This window comes from Prorops nasuta, unplaced genomic scaffold, assembly GCF_024137725.1.
Source record: "Prorops nasuta isolate Cenicafe-Biocafe unplaced genomic scaffold, Cenicafe_Pnas_1.2 PNAS00067, whole genome shotgun sequence".
Lineage (NCBI taxonomy): Eukaryota > Metazoa > Arthropoda > Insecta > Hymenoptera > Bethylidae > Prorops > Prorops nasuta.
In genome coordinates, this window is record NW_027116864.1 from 95,569 (window position 1) to 116,657 (window position 21,089).

The window sequence follows — 21,089 nt, forward strand, 5'->3', positions numbered from 1 at the left end:
CTGCCGGAGATTCATCGCTACACAGCTACTCCACAGAGTACAGAATCATTCCCGAGCAATGAGCCCCAGAAAAGCCAAAAGAATCCGAAAAAGAATCGTGCGGATATATACTATATGTACGTCATTAAGGCAAAAAAGAAAGATCGGGTGTGTCGAAAAGATGCGATGGTATACAGCCGAGTCACCGCGAGTCCTTCTTCTTCTTCTTCTTCCTATCGGTAATCGCGAATCTAACAAATTACCTGGCATATAGCGACTAATAGAGATTATATTCAAGTAGACTCTCGGTATAAATAGTCGTCGACGGGGCACGATTCCAAATATTTCGCTATACTGTGCGCTAATCTTGAAGAGCGGAAATCAAAAGTGCGTTATCTTTTCGGATAATCAGTTTATTTCTAGCAGGATTTTACTACAGAATCGAATCGCCAATGAGACTTGGCACGTATCTCTCGTGCTTCGCGGTTCTCGTTATTCGTAATGCGAGGGAAAATCAAACTGCTTAAATAAATTCATTCGCGAGAAAAGAAATTGCAATTGCGTAGTGCACTCCTGGTCATATCCTTTTCGTTTGCGTCTTTTTGCGACAAATAACGAGAAGCGCCGTTTTTACCTACATCTATAAAATATACTATATACCCCTTATATCAGTATAATATCGCTTGAGTAGACTACGTAACGACGAAAACTCGTTGAACAATAATAATCGTGATAACGAGTCCTCGTTCTTTTAAAGTATACAAGTAAGATAGGTTATTTTTTGCCTCTAGCTTCATTATTGAATTCGGTGAGAATTTCGAGACGACTGTCCACGCTACACCCTCCCCTTTCCCGCCCCCCTCTTTTTTTTTTCTTTTTCTTCTATCATATCGATCCGTCCTAATTTTCACTAGATCCTCTACCTTTGCTTATATTAATTGACAATCAATTTTATTGGCAGTGTATTTCTTACAGCCCCCCACCCCCTCACATTTACTCTCTTCCTCCCGTGATTACACCACACTCGAATCAAACCTCCTATATATCCATTGACAAAAATATATAATAGCGAGCAACACAATCGTAATTGAGAAGATTGACAAATTTCGATTGCTACTGTAACGTTATTGGCGCGAAATTTCATCGTTATCTGAAATGAAAGGTCCGTTTCGCTATTCTAGCTGTCTTGACGAAACGTTAAATCGGGCTCGAGTGTTCGCGAAGGGATTAAAAAGCGTGCGACCGCGTGCAAAATTTCAAAGAACCGTACTTGTTAATTAAGTTATCATGATATGTCACACCGTGCAATATGATTCTTGGCTCTGTGGTAAGTTACGAGTGGGTGGACCGGCATGAACGTTCCAGATTGCTGGAATGAAACAAGAACAGAAATTGTACATTTAAATATAAACTTTTGTTATCTATTTATTGTCTGTTTTACGTGAATATTACGAATACACAATTGTTCTTTCAAACGTTCGTCTCTTTTGATTTATTTTACCCTCCACGAGTGATTGTCCTGGAAAACGAGCATACGGATTTGATCTTGTCCTGATGGAACTATTCTGCAAAATTTCCACTTCTCTCATTATCATGTTTGCGGAAAATTTGCTTTCTCATGTAAGTATGCAGTCTGGCCGAGATCTCATCAGGGATCCAGGGTTCTTTTATTCTCACAGCGTAACCCAATTTTGGGATATGCCTAAAATAACGTAATGTAAGATATATATTAAAAAAATGTGCGCAGCGTTCCTGTAAGAAATGCTGAGGCGATTAACGGGATTGCGTAGAGCTAATTAACGTGTAAGCAGTGAATGGAAGTAGCATCTTTCCGTGGAGGATTATTTTACAGAGCGGGATACGCGCGTTCGAAGGGGGGTTGATGGAAGAGACGGGGTGAGAGGGGGGGGGGGGGGGAGGCAGTTGCACGGCAGGCACCGTCGTATTTCACAGTCATTACCGTAACGTGTTACCGTGCGCGCTCGTTGCTCCATGCAATAAATCGTCGGTTACTGTTACCATGGAAGGAGCGCGCGGTGGCTTTATTGTAGAGCTTCCTCCACCCCAATCCAGCCGCCGCTAGTTCACCAGCCAAGCCAACTGTACACCGCGGCTTCTCTACTCAAATTCTCTCTCTCTCTCTCTCTTTCTCTCTCTCACACACACTCGTACACATATACACAAGAGCGCGCGCGCGAGCACACCCCCCTCTATATTTTTTCCAGGCAACTCGAATTTTCTTACGCGCTTTGAGAGACGCGTAAGCACCAATTTGGTTTAATCCGGCTCTGCATAGAAAATCCATTTCACAAACGATTCCATTAGTACGCTTATTATCCTTAAGTACAAACGTAATTAGACTCGAACGATCCTTATTCCGATATCAGATTTCAGTTCTATCCTTTCTTCCCCCACCCCTTCTCCCCTTCCTGCCACATACCTCGATAAATTTATTATTAGATTCAGCGGCGCTGATGAAAATGGTGCCTAATCTTTTTAGCGAAGCTCGGATCCGTGTAAGCACTGACATTATTCTTTTAGCATTGGAAAGATGTGACCATTTGACGTTCCACTCAATCCATTCGCTTTTTCCAGGGACCTCAGCACGCTCTCCCGATGCACATGCATCATTACCTGTCGACGCATTTGACCATGGGGTTCGGCTCGCTGTTGACTCTCTCTTTTTTTTTTTTTTTTTTTTTTATTTAGCTTTTGTTTCACGCGTCGCATTCGATTCCTCCGCCTAGTCCATCTCCCCCACTCCTCACGACCTTCTTTTTTTTCATTCTCTTTCTCTTTGTTCCTCTCCCGCATTCCCCCTGGCGCAGCACAAATGTCGTTCGAAATAAAGCGCAACGAGGAAACAATTTGAATTTCATTTATTCCGGAACGTAGTTCTGAAATTACGATGAACCATTTTTCCACAAGAGCAATTCTTTAGCGAGCATCGGATTAATTCTATAAATTCTATCATACTACATCAATTTGAAACGTGACAGATTTTTCATTTCTACATTAATGTTCGACCAATGAGATCTCTGCTACAAAATTAACTAATTACACGTAGCCTACAACGCTTGCATTAATACTTATTAATTATGAAGGCATGAAATGTATCGATTCAATTTTCATTGGAAATAATTTAAATTTTCATTTTGTAATTTTGTACTTGTAATATATACATATATATATATATATATATATATGTATATATTATTTATACTTATATTTTTCGTACTATTTTGCGCAATTCTTTTTTTCTCAACACTTGTTTCAATATACATATGTCTTTTATGAAAGGGCTAAATATATGGGGCGTCGGCCCTTCGTTTTATAACAAAAAAGTACAACATACGACGGTTGCGCCTGTTAATTTTTTAGAGAAAATATAAACTCATTCACTCACGGAGTTTCTTTAAAATATAGTCGGAATTGATTGAAGCAGAAGTTCTGAAAATATTTGCATGTCAAGCTCAATACACTACATCCTGCAATTTATCTAAATGAAAATGTACATTCGAAACATCTTGTACATATGCGCGTTTGTACCTAAAGTGACTTTTTACGACCCTAGAAGCCAATGGAGCAGAACTACTGTCAGATTTAAACAACAACAAAAATTCAATTTTACATTCTTCCAGTATAAATCTATCAGTGAATCTGTTTTTATTACTACTAGGAGCGTATGTATTGTGTGTATTATGTGTCTCAACGATAATCACAACAAATTTTCCGAGGGTTTATCGTTTTTGTGAATAAATAAAAGCATGTCATCCTGTAATCATCAAAGAAATATATACAAATAACTATTATACATGTGATATACATACACACAAATACTTTTATTAAAATAATAAAATTCATAAAACGATACTTTATCACGCAACATATTTTTAAAGCTGATGTTGTATGTTAAAGGATATAACCACAAAAAATAGAGACATTGGTAAAGACGTTATAGTACGTACATATGTGCATATCCTTCGTATAATTAGGAGGAAAAGCAAGTCAAAGAAAACACCAAATATTAATTAAGGCAGTGAACACAAGCTTGAGTTCTGTATATTCCTTATTAAGATCTACCATATTTTTAAAAGTAAAATTTATTTTCATTATTATTATTATCCTTAGATTTAAATGGTTTTTTTCTCACCATGTAACGTATACGATATTAGGAATCCAGAACTGAAACAATTAAATTACTTATTCTTTCTAATATATTAACATTATGAATTATATATACATACATATTTATTTAAAATTCTTATTATTACTGTTTAACCTTTCTTTTCCATTAAAAGAGCGGGAGATATCACTCTTATTTCAACAATGATGAAACGAATGCAAATGAAATTCATTGTTTTCGCAAACATGATATAGGAGAGCGCTCTGATGAAAATAATTGCTTTTATTTTTCACGTGAACCTCCTTATCGGAAGTTGCAAAAATGTTCACAGACGCATGGCTGGCAAACTCTGTGGTTCTTCGTCAAGCAAAGCGCCGCCTGCCTCTACCCCCCTTCCATTAGATACTGCCAAATACCAGAAAAATACAATTGAACGCGAAGGCAAGAATCTTCCACACAACCACACAATGCACTAACAAAAAACCGCAGAAAAAAAGACATTATGCATACGATGATAAGCCATCTAAGTCATTTCAAATTTTGTGAAAATAAGTGAATATAAAGGATAATTTAAAATAGCTGTAAAATGCATAGAGGAAAATTCTTGAAGAAGAGAGAAATTAGCGAAATAGGTACATATATCACATATTGACTTTTTTTTCACGCGCAAAGCATACTCGAAAAAACTCGCGAATAACTTCCATGTAAGATTCTATCTTTTTCTCTTCTTCCAATTTTGTCCTTCATCTTTTCTTATCGAAAAACCTACGCGCGCGCTACAGTTTATGTGGCTGCACAATTATTTTTCAAAGACATCAGATAGAATTAGAGGGAAATGCGTGTCCAAGTCTAGGATGCCCAAGTACAAGTTAGAGAAGAACTTATCAAGAAATTTTTATGATTAATAAAGCAAACAGTTTTTCGTACCTTTTGTTCAATTAAAAAATGTCAGTGTGCAAAAAATTTATATAAAACAATGCCCTTTATGAAATTTCAAAAGTTTGGAATTGGTTTTCAAAAAATGCACCGAATAAGACTTTCTTGATGAATCAACGGAAGCCTTTGTCAACAAGCAATGGTATGTGTTTCTTCCATAGTAGTGAAGTAAGAAAAAGCAATTGCTAGATTGTTCGTATTACTACTTCAATGCAAATATATTGGGAAGCAAGGAAATAGGTAAAGAGCAAGTGACTATATGTATAGTTAATAAAAAATATATATATAGGGTATATAAAATTTAAAGTCAAAAGTAATTCAAGAGCATTCATTACATGGAAGTAATTCAAGGATGGATTTATGTAAAGAGAAGCGAATATCAATTATTTGATTCTAGTCGTAAACTACTTCGCGCGTTACCTTCTTTATAAGAAACATTAAAACTCCTCGAATCTTTTATCTTCCTAATGATTTACCATAAGCTATCCTCTCTTTATTCTCTTTCCTTTATTTTCTATTTCTGTCTTTCCTTATCTTCCCACCCTCAAACCGCCCGCCCTATCTCTCTCCCTCTCTCTCTCTCTCTCTCTCAAGTAGAAATTGTTCTTTGTAGTGTTTAAACTGTAGTCATGTTCTATGTAAACTCTAAGCTAAACACCTTAATCGAAAACACTTAGTGTAGATCGTATAGACATAACGATAGGCGTTTCTGGGTGTTCGAACTAAAGCATCCTGCCATTACCTCATAATTAAAGAAATGTATTTAACGTTTCATTATACGATAGAGCAGCATCAGTGAAAACTGGGACGTTGGAAATATTTTTCTTGCTACAAGAGAGACGAAGGAATACTATACCTATATGTAGCATACTAAATTGAAAAGTATGAAATAATGAGCAAATTTAAAAGTTACTTGATATCACGTAGATAAACTCACTTGAAATTATTCTGAGAAAGAATTTTGAGACTTTACGTCGTATTCTGTCGTTTATCACTGTGAAAAAGACAGGTCGGTAGATTATAAACTGACAAGCAAACGTAATAAAGTCATAAAGTGCATAGTTTGGCGACTGCTGTTTCATTAAAGATCATTTAAGGAAGCCGAGAGAATTTTCTGCTAAAAATGAATTCCTTCGTCTTCTTCCTACTACTATTCTCTGCCTTTCCATAAATGTACGTTAATCAAAAAAAGGTCAGTTTAATATCGAGACACAAGCCAGCCAAAAAAGGTATAGGCAGGTTGCTGACGTCATCGCTCCATTGTCTCTTATCCAGAGCAAATTAAATACTGCTAAGCGTAGAGAGTAAGGCATATGCCAGTTTAGGCGAAACTAAAACAAGAATAAGAGAGTACCGATCCTTGTAGAGCTTGAGATTACCACATTGAAACAAAGCGCCTGGAGGCTATTCGAAAAAATTGTGCTTTTTGTCTCGTTCTACCCGTCACACCTCTACATTATCCACCTATCCTTACCCACTATCCCTATTACCTAGCCCCCATCCATATATACCCATACTCACAATTTTTTCATCGTCGACAAAATATCAGCCTGTAAAAAGCAAAGGTAATTAAAACCTTTCTTATTTTTAATCTTCCATAACTCCCAGCTACACTACCATGCCTCTTATTTCGAAATGTTTAAGCCTTTTTCTCGTCAATTAAATCTAAATCACGGTTTTCCTTCTCCAGTGATTAATAGCTAATTCTCAAATAAGAAAACTTGTTCCCTTTTGTTTCTTCGTCTGTTTTTTTCTATATAACTAATACGATTCATACACGAAAGATTATCCTTGCTTTTCCCCAATTTGCCCAAGTACTTATAGATAGTATGTACGTGGCTGCGCTAACGTTATCAATTGTTATTGTGTACGCTCTCTCTAAACGCTGATGACATTGCTGCTCTTGGAAGAAAAAAAAAAGGAGAGAAAAAAATAGTTAGGCAATGCAATGTAACCCCTGTCGATTAACAGGCCATGAGATAATTTACGAATAAACGAACAGCAAATGTTGAATAGTCTTTCATCTATGGTATATAGTTGTGCGAAGAGAGAAAGATTCACGACACACACACACACACACACACACACGAGAACAAATCATGGGTTACTCGTTTGCATAATATATTAATTTGTTAGAGAAACAATTACGAGCTCGTATAATAAGTAAGTTTCACGAATACCGAAATGCGGATTGAACTATTAAACCGCGGGAAGCGAAAGCCGATGCGAAACAGTGCTTGAATGATATTAATAATAATTTGATGCCTGATTACAGTTCGTTCACGTTAGTATTACCGGGTTCCATAATAAATACGCGATGCAGGCATTTTCGAGAAAAGCACAAGCTGCACGCCTTTGAGCATTTTAGTATTTTCACCGTTGAGACTTTATCAAATATAACAGATAGGAATAAAAACTTTTCAATGCCAAATTAATTTGCAACGTGTTAACGGTAAAGCTAACGTTATCGAACTATAGTTGTAATGTTACTATTGGTAAGATTGTTGTTACATCGCTGTGATTGCACGTATGTTTAAATAATATATGTTGCCCGACACGAAATAGAGGTTTACTGATCGGCTCTGCATTTATATGCATACGCTGCAGACTATATACTTTTGCTATTAAAAAGTTACAATTTGCAAGCATTATTGAAAACGAGTGAAATGATTATTATTGTCGGGAAAAAATTGAGCAACAAAAAGATTTGGATAAAACTATAAAAATAGCAATTATACCGTCCATGATGTAACATTGCGCGGAATGGAGGACAGTTTTTTGTGCTTCACTCTCAATTTACGTGATTATTAAGAATCCACGTGGAATATGTCAATTTTATTGATAATTCAAAACGGTTTAAGAGGATAAAAAATAATACCCATTAAGTTTTTCTATTAAAGGGGTGCGCTACACGCAGATGTTTTTAGTGAAATAAGTCAATAAGTGTAATAATTATATTCGAAAGCTTCATTGATTTGTTTTACTCCTAAACTTGTATATCTGCTTTATGCCTCTTATAAATAATTATACAAAGGCTATTTGAAAGTGCAGAGCGATCGGTAAAGGGTCTGGACCGATAATTAGGATGTCAACGAGAGACGATGAGATAAAAAGTGAATAAAGAAATGCTGCAGGCATGAGAGTTGTGTAAACGATTTCATGGCTACTCGAAAATGTAATGATACTTAATGTCCATTAGAGATCACTCTCGAACAAAATGACAGAAAAAGTTTATTTACACGTGCGTACATATTTACTGATATAATGTAACAATTTGCTGAAGTTCTATTATTATAATGAATAAGAATTATAAATAATATAAATGTCTGTAATAAATAAATGATACCACTCAAAAGATTCGTTTAAAAGGAGCTGCAATTTTCTTCAAATATATATATCGTGCTGAGTTTAAGAGTGGCTGATAATGGCTATATCAATGTATGCATCTAAAAAAGACCAGCCTATACTTATGGCTAGGTCTGCATTTGCTCAACTCCTTCGAGGCTTCGCGTTAACCGTCACTTAACAATTAATAAATAATCATGAAAAAGGGAGAGACAAATGGATACTATGAGCTGGATGTCGCTCAACACAATCAGTACACGATAAATATTCTATAAATATATATATATATATATATATAATCACAAGTGATATTACAGTGCTCGGTTAATTCAAACTTTTGTATACCGCGTTAAATTTCAACGAATATTCGTTAAAATTTTGTTGCCAAGCTTTCGTGCAACGTTGATCAAGTTTAATTAATTTAGCACCGAGAATATAGATGCATAAATAAGCAAATAATAATACTTTGTTAAGATTATTGGAAATTCAGCCTATATACAATAAGATCGGTGATGTCTCTTGTTGGGTAGGAGCGGTCGTGTACCGCGCAATGGGGCCAAGGGTGGGCCGAGTGTCTGTGAGCCCCAGCGGGGGTTGCACCGGTAAGCTTCAACCCCAAAGTGCCAGGTTGTTCCACCAAGTTCTCGTGTTCTCGCTCGTGTTGATGGTAACCGTAATCCGTAGTACGTAGTACATACCCAGCTCCATACATACAGTCACGTGAATTCCTAACCGCATCGAGATTGCCTGCCATCACTCACACGTGCGCGCATACGTATCACGCAAACTACAGAACATTCGCGTGGATATTTCTTTTCGATTCAAATTAAACTAAAGTCTAGCTTATTATTAAATTCACTTTTTTTCCTTTTCATTCAATTTTACCTTGACAAACAAACATTAGTCTCGCACACGTTGATCCAACTGCTGCAGCAATAACTTACAACGTGCCCTGTAGCTTTCTTTTTTAATTTACTTTTCATTACATGTTTTTCCAAATAACATAACGCTTCTCCCTTTTAACTTTCAACAAATAACGATACACTCTCATTTCGATCCTGTCATTCAAATCAATCACTTTGCAATTGTTTGAAATTAGACGTTTAGCCATATATACCTATACTTATATAGTGCAATTGTTAATGTTAAAATAGTATATATATATATATATTATATATTTATTGGTTTGTTTAATATTTAAAACAGACACATTATATTCTTATGGAATGCTTAGGGGTACGATTTTCTACGAATATTAAATTATTAGCTAGGCGCCCTCATTGTTCTTTCGCAACAAAATCGTTCATCAGTTAATCAGATTATTATTTGTAAAGTTTTGGCATTCGTTTATCATATTTGATCAATTATTGGGCAATATAGTTATTCGTTACAGAAGAATACCACCATCCAATACGCTTTTATCCATTAAATTCATTAGCGAATAAACAATTGAAAGCTTATATGCATGTTTAATAATTCATACGTAAATAAAATTTTTTCAACTGGGACTACACGCATAAATTTAAATATAACAGCGTATAAACTCAGTAATGCAAACTTCATAAGACATGGATATAAAACAAGTGAAACATGTATTTACCTAATTCAATTTGATAAATATATTTATATTAAAATAAAAATTTTGCAATTTCTTCTCTTAAGTGCAGACTACTGTGTTTAATGTTTTCCTCCATTTGTAAATCTTGCTCTAAACGTTAGTTCATTAACGCACTATATACCCGGCCCCTAACCTCTGGCATATTATTGCGTCGCAGCTAGGTATTTGCTTTTAATAATTGTGTTACTGAGCGAATCATCGCGGATATGTTAAATTTGCAGCATCTTCATCGTCGTGCTAGGTTTTTGAGGAAATGAAAGTAGTAGAAAACTTGTTATTGCAGGCACACTGCTCTAAAGAGTACGCAATAGAGACAAGTATTCTCTATTATACCGTTTCATCATGTTTTCTAAACATTTAATTATTAAATTTTGTGTCTCTCATATGGTAATGCAGATATTTCGTTTAGTTTTTCATACTCTATTTATATCTCATATGTATTTCCTTCATAGTTATTAGAATAGTTTACAAGTAATTTAACAAGAGACTAAACGCTGTATACACTTTATAAATACTACATATCTATTCCCCGTATCTCGTACTGGTGTTGAATGACTGCCTAGCTCATAGTAAATAGCAATATCCAAAACTTCCACTTTATTATTCGTGTGAGTACTCGAACCTAACATTAATTTTCACTAGAATTAACTTGGATTAATTCTGCTCGGAAATATTCCTATAACTTTACCGAGTTCATCAACGTGTTTAAAAGTAGTATAGATACTAATGATAAAAGCTTAATGGTTGTGCTGTATTCTAGTGAAAATTTATTCTGATTTCGTATAAACATCTTTAATCGCGATTGACCTATAGCCTGCTTACATACAGGTAAACTCTCTTCCATATAATAATATTATTACTTATGAAAATAATCAATTTATTTATCATTGAATAGATTAAGCCTGTCACCCAAACACACACGCACATGTTTACATCATTAATATTAATTTTTTGAAAAAAATCTGATACACTCATAATTGAATATTAGTAGATTTACATGTATGCTGCATACGGTTATGGGTCTTTAGTTACAAATATATTGTTCGAATCGAGTATTACACATGAGGAAGAGAAACATCCAGAACGAGACTATTGGCGAGACCAATGACGAAGAGCCGAAGATGCAGTTACATAGGGGCGAGTAATCTACCATCTACCTAACCTACTGTTTTTTAGAACATCGTCATAAAATGGTTTTATCGTTAAATTAGCCATAGTTACTGCGTAGTTTTCCGTGATGAAACGATCCAGGCAATTGATCAGTTGCATGATTAAACGATTGTTTGCAAGTATTAAGCATATCTATAGTAAAGATTGAAGAAAAAAAAAAGACAAAGTAAAAACATTGAAATTGTTGTTTAAAGTTAAAACTGTGTAAGTTATCGTTTCATTTTGGTAAAGAATTTAGTTAGTTTAGTCAAGTCGTACTAAAAATATGAGAATAGTACGTATATGTGATTAAAAAAATGAGTAGTGAAAGATAAGTTATTGAAATAACCGTAATATTTAATGTTTTTAGAAATTGATTTAACAGCTATCAAGATTGAGAGAATGTTCAATTAGTATAATTATTGCACAATCACACTTCTCCGTTTTATTAACGTTGTGATTAACCCAATGACCCAAAGTTCTTAATGAGAGATGACAGTCTTGATTGGCTGTTGAAATTGAAATAGAAATTTTCGAGGAAACGTAAAGAGAGTATTTATTTTAGGTATATACAATTAACATTGTTTAAATACTGTTTTAGTTAATTTTCATGGTCATAGAAATCTGTAGTGTACGAAAACGCTCGTAGAAGTTGCGACCAGACGTGGTCTGTCATTCGTAACTTCAACGTAGCAAGCATAGGTAATAGTATGTACAGAGAATAGAACAGTAGTTTAGTATCGTAGTTAGTATGAGAGTGGTACCCTTTTTTGGGCGTTGCGCCCGCCCGTTTGTGTGTTTAATGCAGATTTATTATCTGATTTTCTGCCAATGTTTGTTTCACGTTGATGAATATCTATTGTACCTGCGATTAGCACTTTAAATTTTATCGAACTTACTTCTAATCTAATTATCTCAATTACAACACGTACATGTGTGCCAGTGAAGCTACGTATAGTATTAGAGCGCTGTTTAGAATAGCAAATTAAGAGATTTTCGCGTACGTAGAATAGATGGTATCGATTATACAAGTACTGATACGCTCGGATCTACCTATAATTTCCAAAAATTCCTATATATATATATATATATGTACCTGTATATTATACATATTGTATATTTAATATCATGTTGGTAGTCTAGGACATGTGTGATCACTAATAGCTTTTTATAACTATTTCTAATATCCAAAGCTACATTAATTTATTAACTATTGAACAGTTCACCATAGAACCACCATCTTTACCATTCTGTAGCGTGATTCGTCCAATGTGTTGCTTCAATTTTTCACACAATTATTTTAACGATGACAAAACAGCATAAGTTTTGCAAAACTTTCTAATTTTCAATCGCGTATCCCTAATTTTTCGAGGGAATTGGTATGATTTGAAAACCTAATAATAGGTTTGAAATAATAAGGCTTATAAAACTTTTTCCTTAAACCTCGTTAAAGCCCTGTATCTAGTTTGGAGATAGTTTAAAAATAAGAAGTATATCCTACGCTTGGTATATTTTAGACATTTTATTTAAACAGTATATTTTCTAGAATCCGTTAATAATGTAAACTCAGGATCAATATAGGTATTTCTAGATATAGCAGTTGAATATACTAATGTTTCAAGAAGCAATAAAACGGTTTTACTAGCATCGGTAATAGCGATAAATTTTGATCAATTTTGCGGATGCAGAATGCTACTATTTTTTGATTTTCAGGCGATCCTCGATCTAATTCTCTTTTTTATACTAACGATCGCTATAATTCAAAGTGGCAATACGACTATATCGGGGGTGATATTCGTGAAAAGCAAATTACATATTATGGATATGATAGGAGGCAAAACCTCTCTCTATCTTGCGTTATTTTGACTCGTTCGCGTTTGAATCTACAACTGTACTTCAGAATCCTTTATCCCAGGTTTCGATCGCGTTTACGTCAGCTTGCGATACACTCAAAATAGATGAACTCTTGGCCTAGATCCCTATGCGTCCGCTGTTTCGGTAGAGGGCGAATCTTAGTAGCAAGGATCTTTCTCTTCTATCATGTGTGTGCGTGCGAGTGTGTGTCTGTACTTGTATATAAACCCCAATATGAGTATTATATATATATATATATACATGCATATATGTGAGAACGCTTATCTATTATCCATGCACATGGAAATGCGCAAATCGTACAAGGGGTATACAAGTTGAAGGACTATCAGTGCAGTGTACCAATGCGGTGTACACACACACACACACACCCACAAGCCGGAAGTGATCGCCGTTTACGAGCACATCTCAACGTGCAATAATTTGCCGAATGCATGGATTTATCTAATAGAAATGACAATTAACGAGAAGATCGCACAGGGATCGAAGCTTTTCGATATGATTTTATGGGTGGTAAAGCTGTTTGTACGATTAGTTTTATATCTTGGCCCTTTTTCGGATATAAAGGAGACGTAGTATCCATGTTTGTCGTTTTTAAGGAGAAAGTTGTAAAAGTCGAGCAGCAGTCGCGCAAAAGCATTGTAGCCGAACGCAGTCGTTGGTCCGAAGTTCCGGTATGATCGAAGGACGGTAGAGACAAACCACACCATTAAACGCCGTGATGCCCCATACAAATCACGTAGATAGAAGATTTATGGTTCATCGAAGCCTCTTCCCTATCCACGCAGTATCCGTGTTATCAGCGGCGTGGTTATGCAGCCGAAACGAGATTCCTACGTGAAAACGCATCGAATCCGTTTCAACTGAGTCGATGCTTTATCCTTCGCACTCGCGTTAACGACATATCAGAAACACGTTCCATTTCCCCAACTGGTTGTCCGTCATATATACGCGAATTTCTAAAGATAAATCTCCTGGATAATCCGTTTCACATGTATAACCTACCTCTATTCGTTTAATCTCCGAAATATCTGTGAAATAGGAACTTTGCTTTAAAATAAAATCCCTCCAAACTATATATGCAGTATATGTATAGAAAATAGGCTTTATATTCTCTCTCTCTCTCTCTCTCTCTCTCTCTCTCTCTCTCTCACTCTCACTCTCTTGCTTCTTTTACAGTAAAGCAGCTCTCTTGGCCAAAATATTATCCTAAATTTATTAATTATACATGCACATACATATATACGGGTCCATTTGCGACTTTTCTCCAATTTTATTGGTTCAACTCATTCCGATAATCCTGCACATAATTCTCAAGCAAGATCCTTGGATATAATTTATATAGTTGCCCTTGGTTTGTCTCCCTGCGCGAGTTTACATTTCCAGATCACGGAGATTCCTCCATCCATTCGGTTTCGGGCGCGAGCATTCCTTTACGATTTTACGAAACGAAAGCAATTTTGCCATTTGACGCGCATTGTGCAGCGGCTTTGTCGGTCCTGCAGTAAAAGTTACCGAGTATAATCCGCTTTTACTCCTGACGGCTGCAGTATCCCCGTGTACATCCCCCTCTTCGCCCTTCCTTTGAAAACCTTTTGTATGATGTTCCCCACGTGAGAATTTCCCGCAGAATGAGAGACTGTCATGCGAAAAGGCTGGCGGGCAGCGTTAAACTTTTTATGAGATCTTCATCTAGCTACCTTTCATTTTCGTTCAAGCACCGCTATCGTTAGCTTCGTTGCCACTGCTAAAACTCCACTCCTGGAATAAACGAATTTTCCGAATCGTTTATTTATTTCTCATCGCTTATAAGCACTAATAAATCTATTCCATTTATATACACACGCATACACCTTCCTTCTATTTATATTTTTGATGAGCAATCAAACAAGTATCAATGTCTTTTTATTTAAACCAATAGCTTTTTTCATGTAATTGAATTAATGGAAAAATCAATGATTTCACATTACCCTGAGTAAGAAATATCTCATATGCTTTTGGAACTGGTTTACACAATTTCTTCAAGTATATACGCACAGGGTATAAAAACTTGGTGCCGAGTTTTGTGTTCATTGGAAATTAGAGCATTTACAACAACAAGTATTAGCGCAGCTGCATATATCCGCTGGATCGCATATATTTTCAATAGTGCATTGCATTATTTCGAATAAACGTTAAGCCTCGATCGCGACTCGAAATCAGTCTCCCCTTGCTCTATAATGCAGTTTTAAGCTCTGCTCCTATTTATTATTGATGCCAGGGATCCCGCTGGTAAACTATATCGTGGCTCCGGGCGTGAGAATACCGACACTCCAGTCCAACAAATCCAGCAAACTGCTTTACAAGAAAAACGTAAAAGGTCGATAATTATATATATTAACTGGATAATCGTCCAAGTATGGCATTCTCACTTTCTCTCTGTCTTTTTCCACTTTCCATCATCTATTCAGGGCTCTTTTATCTCTCTCTCTCTCTCTCTCTCTCTCTATATATATATATATATGCACTTGACAACACACACTTTATTTGTCCTTTACCCATACGTGCTCATTCCTCATAATTTACCTCGATTCATATACGTTCCTGCTTTGCTGGTCCCCACGTTTGGAAATGGATATTAGGGCGAATTGCATTTCGATGCTACAAGTGCTACGCTCTCGACTACCACTCCAGCAGTCATCGATCGTTTGTTCCATGCTCGAATAGCCGACACACATATTATATATCCTTAAAGTCTAACATCATTTTCGAGTTACCGATAAAAATAGCCAATATAGACGCTTCGTCGAGATAATGCAATAAAAAGGTCGGAAAACTGCGCGAGCAATTGATATAATTTACCAACGAAACGATCCTGTCCGAATGATCGGCAAGTATATTGTTATTAATATTTATTCAGATTTGGACAGGTCGATATTGGCAATCAGCCCCATTTCCGGTAAACCACTTTAGCTGCCTCGGCTAAATCTTAGAAGCTTTCGATAGCGAGCAGCTAAAAATGGTCAAATCTGTCGATAAAGCTTGGAGCAACACATTGGAAAAGTCACGGGTTATCATAAGTTTATATTTATGTTGCTTTTGAATATTTCCGTTATCATTTTCATTAACAGCGAGAATAATAACGAATAACAAGAATTTAACGATGAAAAGTAATCTTGCTCGTTTGTCTCAGTGCGAATTAGTTGTGATGAGATTTTTATGTTTCAGTGGACCTTACCAACGGACAGCTTACGCCTAACAACAACACGCCCTTGCTTACGCAAGCCCTCTCTGGTATGTCTCTTCAACTTTCACGCCTTCTGAACTATAATAATACTCGTTGCATAAACTCTCCCCCATTCTCTCTTCAATCATATTATACAGGTTCTTCGGAGTAGAGAGAATCGTGTGGGTTTATAAATACTGTGTTTCTTGGTACATTTCTCCTAATAATTAATATATTTAAGTTAGGTTCGAAGGTACAATAGATGCCACGGCGCTGAAAGTTTGAAAAAGCACAATTAAGTTGTCGGACTCGCGCTCATTTATTTTCTCTCCTCCGATAAGACGCGCGCGCGAGTACCGCTTTTCTTATTTCCTTCTCTCCTCGAGAATTTCGGTTTGGGGTACGCAGCTTTGGACGAGGAAACTCTCTCTCTCGAACTTTCGTCGATATATCGTCGCGACGTCGGTCGCCGCGCAGCTTCTTGCATAGCTTCGAGCCAGAACGCGCGTCGTCTAATTTCTGGAAGACACGTTGAGAAGCTTGAGAGTCGAGATCGAGATGCATCGCTCGAGCGGGAAGAGAGGAACCATGCTGCAACCCTATATGAAGCTTGGTGATCGAGATAGTGTGTGCGGGAAGTGGGGGAGGGAGGGGGGTAGCGAAGGAAGAAAGGAGACGGGGGTTCGGTATGGAAGGTAGGAAAAAGGAGGAGGGGGGACTGGAAAGTGTCACACATGTGGGGCGCCGAGATGCCGGCAGCGAAATACGACGGGGGGTGGCGGCGGCACTGGTGGTGGTGGAGAGACGGGCAACTCTTCTCTTTTATTTTTTACTCCCTTTCCCCATCCACAATCTGCTCGGATCCTCTTGGCGCACACAACGCGCCCCGTGCCGTTCGCAATCTCCTCTCAAATAAATCAAACTTTTGAATCGTGCCGCCCCCTCTGAACCATCCAACATCCACCTACCCCATCCCCACCTATACGACCTTCACTCTCCTCCTCCTGCAGGAACGGCAGAAAACTTTGTAGCCGGCCGCCATTGTCAAGAGTTTAAAAGCTGAATGGGTTTTTAGATTGTGCGCCGAGCACTTTCGGTTTGTCATACTTCCTCGCCTCCTTTTCTTCTCTTCGCCGAGCGAGTTTCGAATTCTTAGCGTACCTCGCTTCCTCCTCCCGTGCACGGAAGGCCCTACCTCCGACCCTCTCCTATAGCTATAGCACCCCGCAACTACTCCTTCGTCTTCTCTCACTGCCCTCGCTCGCTAGCTCTTATACCCCACTCTCTTCTTATTCTACCCCTATCGTGCTAACCATAAATCCGAGCGCTGACTTTCTTTCAAATGTAATATAACACGTCAAAAATGTACTTCCTTCAAATACAACAATACCCCTTTCTTTTCGTGCTTTGTCAGATAAAAGTATTATATACCTATACTGCATTTAGTCATCGGTAAATCGCACCTATCTGCTGCGGCGCTCTTAAGCGATTATATTTATATATACATGGAATAATCGTAGCATCGATGTAGAAATTCTTTGAAATCGGGAGGGATCGTCATGAGACTCGTAGTCCCGCATAATTATTACGGTGCGGCTCCAGAGATCGATATTTATACGATATTTGGTACAAGTAGAGGTAAAGCAGAAGCAAAATTTTCATTCATTTTACGTACTCGAAAAATGTATATATTATTGTGCGCAGTTTATCGATATCTCATTTAGAGTAACGTACACATGCATATATAGGACATTGAGAAAAAACTATCTTGGAATAAATCGAGTATTTCTCTATTCCGTCGCAAACAAATATTCCGTAGAATATATTGCACGGAAAATTTGTCGGCTCGATTATACATTTCTCACTCTCAGAAATGTATAATTGAAGCAATAAATGTTGCGTTTAATATTCTACGGAATATTTGTTGCGACAGGATGCAGAAATATTTAATTGATTTGGATTGGAGATATTTTTGGACTGTTTGTGTGAAAATTGATTAATGCATGGAGATTGAGAAGGTCGACGCTCAGAGTGGACTTGTTTGCAGTGATGAACAACTATCAAGCAGCCCAGGCCGGATTTCCACCAGCGTCGCCGCATGCAGCAGGAGGTCACGGTGGGCCGCAGGGTCGTTCTTTCCCCGCTGCCAATTCGCCAGGGCCTATCGATATGTACAGTTCGAGTGCAGCAGCCGCAGCAGCAGCCGCCGCCGCGGAATCGTCAGCAGTCGCTAGCTACGTCCAGGCTGCAGCCAGCCCACAACCCCCAACCACTCCTTTCCCCGCAATCGCCGTTTCTCGCGCCCCGCTCAACTATAGTCCCGTAAGTCTATCCCATCGTCCTACGAGAACCTTTCACATATACCTATACATATAACCTTTGTAAGAGTTTTACTCGACACATTGAATTTAATTATCGAACATGGCGTATCACATAAAGGTGCATGTGTAACAACTGGTCCATTGCTATTGCGGTATTCTCTTTTGCATTATTAATCATATATGTTGATTTATGATCTACTATACGCCATATGATCGAATGTTAATCGTCGTTCAATCGATACGCGTACGTGTATTATTTTTCTTTAATATGGACATTGTTAAATATTAATTGACAAATTCATTTTAATAACTGGTATCGACTGTTCGCAGGGTCCTCTGATACCAGCGGCGTTCACCAACGGCTACCATTGAGCCTTGTTAAGACCTAATAACAGGTGAGTCTTTTTTATAAATATTATTTCATGTTAGTCACACGCGTCTCTTTCACATATAATACGCCAAGAGCGAGACGAACGATTTATCCAGATGGAATGGTCACGTGTGCGCATATAGTATATCTCTTCCGTTTTCTGTCTATATGTAGGATGGACGAGAGGGCAGAGCGCAGCACGGTCAACTGACGTTACAACGAGCATTGTGGCAGCCTTGCAGGAACCGATCACGTAGGATACTCTCCGTACTAAAGTTGTGGGCACGAGAGAATTCTAAAGGCGCAAGAGAACGGGCTAATAAGAGTTAGGGGTGAAATGCTGGAGAAAGGTTGATCGATTTTTCGAGTACCAGGCAGAATCAGCGGAGCGTTCAAACGACGAAATGACACGAATGATAGAATATAAGTAAATAGAGGCTCGATAAAGGTAACACTGATGCGATATACGGTTAGAGAAGGTGGGGAGTTGGAAGTGGGGGCGCAGGAAGCCAGCTTTAACGGAGTATGCCTGGTCTTAGAAAAGAGCTGCATACGAGACAAAGTTCGTAAAAAGTTGAAAATGCATGGAGAAGAAGGCTAGATAGAAGAAAAAAGATGAATAAAATATACAAGCTGCGCACTTTAGACTAGCTGCGACCGAAACTGCGTATTGACGCCAGCCCGTTCTCCGATATTAATAAAAGAATAATAATATAATAATGAATTAACTTAATATTATGATTTGCTAAATAATTAAGCGGTTAAGTCTAGGCTATACAAATAATAAAAGAATAAATAAATAAATGAGCATAAATATATCTAGATATAATATATATATAAATATACATGTATATATGAACACACACACACACACACACGCGCGCTCTCACGTATATATATATATATATATATATATTTATTTATTTATTTATTTATATATATATATATATATATATATATATATATATGATACATGCGTACATATATGAATAAATACATAGGTACGTATTATATATTCCGTATAGAAAAGATAAATATATGTACGTGTATGAATATATACATGTATATAAATATATAAAAACACAGACAAAAATCGAACAATTATAACAGATATTTACATACGCGCGACCGCGCGCTCACACACAAACATAGTCACACACAAACACTGAACAAACAATAATGTATGACCATAGGATCTAAGATAAAAATGGAAGCAGGAAAGATACCAATTCAGATACGAATATTATTATTATACGATTATTATGGCAATTATAATTAACTAATTCAATGACGGTGCATTGTTCACCGATACAAGCGCATAATGCACTTATATTAGGGTAGAGCCTTTTTTCCTCGGCTTTCGAGATCAGGCGCGAGAAGAGAAGAGAAAAGATGGCGGAGAGATTTTTATGAGGATAGACTAGCAAAAAAGCAATATAATTTAGTCGGGGGAAGGGGAAAACAAAGGAGCGGTTGATTAAAAACAAAAAAAAAACAAGAAAAAAAAGAGCGGGAGATTGAAGGGATCGCTCGAGAAGAGAGTTTAGAGGCAGTTTAGGCGTTAGCTGAAAGGATTCGGCTTTTCTTTGTTTCGCGAAGGCTACAACGTATGCGGAAGGACACAGTGCTCCTCGGGTTTGAATGGCAATAAGTTAAGCTAGAAACTGGCAAAGTACCTTTCCTCTTGTTCCACCGCTGCGCCGTACATAGCGGGCCCAAAAAGAACACCATTTCTATTCTTCTTTTGCACTGCGCGATGTTTGCGAGCCTACAAGAAAGATAGCGAAGCGAGGAAAGGAGAGTCAGCCACGCAAACTTTGCTAAATCCGCATAAGTAAGAGTTTTGATAGAAGCTATACGAGTGGCCGAGGGTAAAGAAGGTTGGTTGGGGGGAGGGAGGGGGGGGGATAGAGCCGAAGGGCTGGCCTTAAACAGTAGATAGAAGAGAATGTGTGCGAAATAGCAAGGAGAAGAAGGAGCTTTTTCAAATCAGTGGAGATCATCGAGTGGGAGGTCGCAGCGCTAGTGGAGCGCGTGTAAATTCTTCCTTGTGTGTGTGGCTGAAACAGTCTCCGATCTAATAAGCCGATTTGCTCGTTTTCGCGTCTGATCGAAAATACCGTTGAAATTATGGCCCGACTTACGCCGAAAGATGTCCGTCGAATAGT

The 21,089-nt window shown here is 37.4% G+C and overlaps 1 protein-coding gene across 3 annotated transcripts in view; it reads left to right on the forward strand.

The window, feature by feature from the left end:
* The window catches only part of LOC136784726 (RNA-binding protein Musashi homolog Rbp6-like), a 79,863-nt gene extending 59,063 nt beyond the window's left edge, over positions 1 to 20,800 (forward strand). For 2 of the 3 annotated variants that reach the window (XM_066745599.1, XM_066745601.1), the window contains exons 6-9: positions 16,233 to 16,298; positions 18,278 to 18,552; positions 18,882 to 18,946; positions 19,096 to 20,800. In XM_066745599.1, coding sequence (XP_066601696.1) covers positions 16,233 to 16,298; positions 18,278 to 18,552; positions 18,882 to 18,923 — 383 coding nt within the window. In that variant the 3' untranslated portion in view covers positions 18,924 to 18,946; positions 19,096 to 20,800. Of the gene's footprint in view, positions 1 to 12,798; positions 12,817 to 15,302; positions 15,378 to 16,232; positions 16,299 to 18,277; positions 18,553 to 18,881; positions 18,947 to 19,095 lie in introns of all 3 variants that reach the window. The other variant, XM_066745600.1, reaches the window with a different exon arrangement.
* The last annotated feature ends 289 nt before the right edge of the window (positions 20,801 to 21,089 follow it).